General features: G+C 65.8%; 1 protein-coding gene across 1 annotated transcript; it reads right to left on the minus strand.

Annotated features, from left to right (window-relative positions):
• Positions 1–850: 850 nt before the first annotated feature.
• LOC122102971 (serine/arginine repetitive matrix protein 1-like) lies at positions 851–4430 on the minus strand. The gene is made up of 4 exons (XM_042673550.1): positions 4420–4430; positions 4120–4300; positions 1098–2003; positions 851–994 (listed from the first exon to the last, which is right to left on the minus strand). The coding sequence occupies exons 1-4, from the start codon at positions 4428–4430 to the stop codon at positions 893–895; spliced, it is 1200 nt and encodes a 399-aa protein (XP_042529484.1). The 3' UTR covers positions 851–892.
• Between the last annotated feature and the right edge of the window lie 376 nt (positions 4431–4806).

The following is a 4806-nucleotide window of genomic DNA, read 5'->3' on the forward strand; positions in this document are numbered from 1 at the left end:
GGATATTGTACACACACCGTAACGTGTGTGTGTGTGTGTGTGTGTGTGTGTTGACGGAATAGAGTGTTTGCCATGCCTGAACCCCTGGCTCTGCCTCTCTACCCGTCTGTGATGCGATGTGTGTGCTGGGGCACTTGTGCCTGCGTATGTTCCCAGTGCGAACTCCAAAGAGAAGTACGCCCGCCGGGCCTGTGGGTTCTAACCATGCTTCACCCCCGGGCGATAGGATCGCCCCTCTGACTGACGCCTCCACTCTGTTTGGGCCGGGGCCCCTCGTCTCTCCCTGTGTTTCCTCCTAGGGTTCCCTACCTGCCCTCCCCCCAGCCCCGCACACACACACACACACACACACACACACACACACACACACACACACACACACACACACACACACTGTGCACCGCCACGCTCGGGTCCAGGTCCTCCACCACAGGCATGTGAGTGATGATGCCTCTACCCTCCGACACCTGTGTGTAGGGTTTAGATTCATCGCCTCATGCCCCGAATCCTGCTCCAGAGAGAGAGTGGCAGAGCCTATTAGAAAAGGCTAGCTGTCTGGACAGGCTAGAGTACGAACCGGTGAGAAGGTCGTTCCGTCCGGTGCGGTGCCCGGGGATAAGCGTCACACGGGTGCCACCTCCCCTTCCTTCTCCACCCAGCCAGCAGCGGCTCTCGTTTGGCTTTCCTGTCATTCGGTGATGGGTGAGTGGACTCACGCTTCCCATTGCACGGTCACCGTGGTTTTCCAGACCTGTGTGCGTGACGTAGCTACTCTCTGTGTGTTAGAAGAAACCTCTCTCTGGCCTTCCCCCTGCCCTTTCCCTGCCTGTGAGGGGTGGCGGGTGGGGGCGGGGGGAGGGAGTGTGTTGTGGGGCGGGCGAGGAGCGGACTTTCACAAGTGAGCGGGGTGCCTCCCGACGGCTCGTCTCTTGCTGGAGCCGACCCATCTTTGGGAGTTTTTTTTTTTTTTTTTTTTTCTCTTTCTGGTTTCCATCTGGGGGAAAAAGAAAACAAAACGTACAAACAACCCCCCCCAACCCCCCCCCCCCCAAAAAAAAAAAAAAGACGGGCAGGCAGACGGTGGGACGAGCGCTCACTTGCCCTTTTCTGGCCATGTTGGGCGGGGGTGGGGGTCTTGCCACGGGCGGCGGAGGTCGTGCGGGTGGCCGGTTCGTTTTCTCTCGTGGTGCGGGCCTGCCGTCTTTGCCGCCCCTTCCTGCTTGGGACCGATCCCAGCTTCCCGGTTCTCGGGTTCGGGCCGCTCCGTTCGGGCGAATCTCGTCCTGGTTCCTGGTTTCACTTTGGTCGCTGGCGGCGGCGGCGGCGGCGGCGGCGGCCCGATCTCGGTCTAGGTCTCTGGTGGCTCTGGTGTCGTTCGTGAGGTCGCAGAGAGGACCCGGCTGCAGGTCCTGACCTAGGTTGTGCCACTCGGTGCGTGGCGGTGGTGAGTGAGGCGATTTGTTTCCGTGTTCTGTGTCTCCGGAGCTCAGAGCCGGCCGGCGCGCGCCGATCCGGGGTACGGCGGCTCGGTGGAGTCGGTCGTTGGAAGGCGGTTGTCGTGCTCCCCCTGGCGTCCGCTTTGATATGACAGTCCCCTCGTTCTCAGCCGAGCGAGCGAGTGGAGGAGGAGGAGGTCTGGCGGCAGCGAGCCGGGCGGAGGCCCGGCCTCTGCCGGGTGCCGGGCGCGACTGTCGCCGTGGTGTCGCTGTGGCGCCGGGGCGGCTGTTCTGTCGGACTTTGCGCCCGCAGGCGAGCGCGGGGTGGGGCCGTGCGTCGCCGCTCTCTCTTCGGTGCCCGGTCTGTGCGGGGGGTGGCAGCTTTGTCGGGTCGACCAGTAGTTCTGTCTGGGCCCGACGCCTTGTCCTCCTCCCCTCCCTGGACTCTGGTCTTTGAGGGCGAAAAAAGGAGAGTACGAGGGACGTCTCGGGAGTCGGGGGAGAGGGTCCCCGGGTGAGCCGATAGGTGGTGGGGCCGGTCCCGGCCCGGACTCGGACCCCCCCCCCCTCCCCGGAGTCACCTCCGAGTGAGCGCTTGGCGCGTGCCGGGCGCGAGGGCCTGGGTCGCCGGCCCCGTGTGGCCTCCCTCCACGGCCTCCTCCACGGCCCCGGAGGCCGGAGGACAGACCTCTCCGGCGGGAGGAGCCGTGGGCACGGCCGAGGCGAGCCTCGGGGCCGGGACCTACGCCCCCCCCATCCCCGACATAGGATGGTCGTCGGAGTCACCTCCGAGTGAGCGCTTGGCGCGTGCCGGGCGCGAGGGCCTGGGTCGCCGGCCCCGTGTGGCCTCCCTCCACGGCCTCCTCCACGGCCCCGGAGGCCGGAGGACAGACCTCTCCGGCGGGAGGAGCCGCGGGCACGGCCGAGGCGAGCCTCGGGGCCGGGACCTACCTACCATCTGCGGGGACTTGCCCGGTGGGCCCTGCGTAGGGGAAAACTCGAGGCGGAGGGAGCACCTCGGGAGTCGGGGACCCGAGCCCGGGAGTCCCGGGTGTGTGCGTGCTGGCGGCAGGGCGCTCACCACCGACCCCACGCGGTGTGGGTGTGGTGGTTGGGTGCCTCTCGGAGTGGGTGCCTCGCGTCTGCCGGGGGAAGGCTCCCCGTACCGCCCGTGCGGTGAGCCCGTGCACACCCGGGGTGTGTGCCTGCGAGGTAGTGGGGCGGGAGCGTCCCTTGACCCCGCTCCCGCCCTGGCTCTTCGTCTGTCTTCGCCTTATGTGGTCGACCAGCTGTCCCTGAGAGTTCCGTGTCTGGCTCTGTTGGGGACGTGTTGGGGACAGGTGTCCCTGATGTGGTTTCCGAGAGGTCCCTGTCGCCAGCGAGTTGTCGCCCCTGCCTGACGACCTGGTTTTGGCGTGGTGACGTGAGGATTTTGTACCTGCAGGAGGGTGCTGGCATGCTGTGTCCCGGTGGCTGTCAGCGGGTCTTTGGGGGCTCTCTCGGATGCTGTGTGCCGGGCCTTTCCCGTCTCTTCCCGGTCCGGGTCCCCCTGTCCTTCCCCTCACACCCTGGGCTCCCGCTGCCCTGGGCAGGCCCTATGTCCCTGTGGTGGCTCGTGGGTGTGGTGGTGGTTGGCGGCTGAGTGAGTCCCGTCGTCCTTGATCTCTCCCCCGCTCCCGGTGCCGGATTCTGGCCCTTGCCTCGGCACGCTGAGGAGGAGAGTGGTTGGTTGCCTGGGGTGTGCATAGGTAGGGCCCGCACGGTGTGCTTCCCTCGCCGTGGCCGGCCTGAAGGAGGAAAAAGGGGGGGGCCGCCGAGTCCTGCCTTGCGTGTGCGGCATCCCCGTTCTGCCGTTGGGCTCGCCCGACCTCCGTGGCTTTTTTTTTTTTTTTTCCTTCCTCCTATCGCCCCTAGCTCCAACTCCCCCGACCTGCCGCTTCCCGATGGCGGGCCTGGTCGGCCGCTGAGCTCGCTACCTCCCGAGCGCTGTCCGTGGCTTTTTTTCTTTTTCTTTTTCTTTTTTTTTTTTTTTCTTTTTTTTCCCTCCCTTTCTAGCTTCTTCGGTCCTGTGCCCGGCAGAGGTGTCCTGGTTATCCCGAGTGCCAGGGACGCTTAAGCCCCGTGGTATTTTTTTCATTTTTTTTTTTCTTTTTCTTTTTACCTCGCTCCTTACTCACGGAAGGGTGTCTGTCCTGGCTACGCTTTTATCCCCAGGCTGTTGGCCCTCTCAGGAGCCGAGCTTCCCTGGGCCACCGCCTCCCGAGTGCCGCGTGGCTGCCTTCTCCCACCCCCTCGGTGTGATTGATGTGGTGACGTTGCGATCTCCTTCGGGCCCGGGCCTAAGCTGCGCCAGGCGAGGGACGGACATTCATGGCGAATGGGACCGCTCTTCTCGTTCTGCCCGTGGGCCCCTGCCCTCACCCGTCCCACCGTGCCGGCGCCGGTGGTGTGCGGGGAGGCGGGGGTGCGGCAACCGGGCCCGGCTGCGCTCTCCCTGCCCTCGCCGTGAGGTCGGGGACTTGTACACGCTGGAGGAGGGGGGCGCCCTGATCTTGCTCCTCTCTTCCCGTGACTCGTTATCGGCACGGGGGTCGGCTCTCTCCGCGGAGAGGGAGGGTCGGTGCTCCGTGCTTGCCCGTGCTGTGTGGTGTGAAAAACCGCGCCTCGCGCTCTGCCCTCTTGCGGTGCTCCCGGAACGCTCCCGGTTGGTTCTCTCAGGTGCCTGTGGCTGAGTGGTGGTGTCGTTCCCGATCCTGGCGTTGTCCGCTGCCTTGTGCCAGCCTGCTGCCCGTGGTGTGTCCCGGCCGTCCTCGGGTTCGTGGGGCTTTTGTGCGAGTGAGAAGTTACCGTTGAGATTGACGTCTCTGCTGGGGGGGGGTCGAGGCGGTTCCCCAGAGGAGCGCTCTTCCCTTGTTGCGCTGGGCGGTGGCTTCCCCGCATGAGCTGCCGCCCTGGTCCTGGCTTGTCTTCCCTGCCGTGTCACCTGGCTTTCATCGCACCGGGGGACCTGAGATGTTGCAGTGGGAGGCGAGCGGGGCCCGTGCGGGCTTCCCGCCCGTGTGCGCGACTTTGCTCTGGCCCCGCACGGCAAGGCCGACCGACCAGGGTTGGTGTTGCTGCTGCCGCAGACCCCCCCCCTGTGCCCCACCCCTCCCTGCCCCCCGTGGTGGGAAGGATGGACGCCTCTGATGTGTGCTGGTTCCCGGCGGGGTTCCCGTCGGGGTTGGGTGCGGGCCACCCTCAGAGTGAGGAGGGGTTCTCTAGCGATCCTCGTTCGGGAAGCGGCGTGCGCTGCTGGGTTGGCGGGGGCCCGCCCCCGATGGGCTCCCGCGGCCCTGCCGCTCCCTGCCCTGCTTTTGAGCGCTAGTGG

The sequence above is a fragment of the Dipodomys spectabilis genome, unplaced genomic scaffold (assembly GCF_019054845.1).
Source record: "Dipodomys spectabilis isolate Male_0828 unplaced genomic scaffold, ASM1905484v1 ptg001145l, whole genome shotgun sequence".
Lineage (NCBI taxonomy): Eukaryota > Metazoa > Chordata > Mammalia > Rodentia > Heteromyidae > Dipodomys > Dipodomys spectabilis.

What these genes read in the sequence shown, in the direction of transcription:
- LOC122102971 (XM_042673550.1), bottom strand. An exon ending in GGGAGCGTTCCGGGAGCACC is followed by an intron (nt 2,004 to 4,119) that starts GCAAGAGGGCAG and finishes GACTCCGGGGAG; the next exon opens with GGGGGGGGGGTCCGAGTCCG. An exon ending in ACATGGCCAGAAAAGGGCAA is followed by an intron (nt 995 to 1,097) that starts GTGAGCGCTCGT and finishes TTTTTCCCCCAG; the next exon opens with ATGGAAACCAGAAAGAGAAA.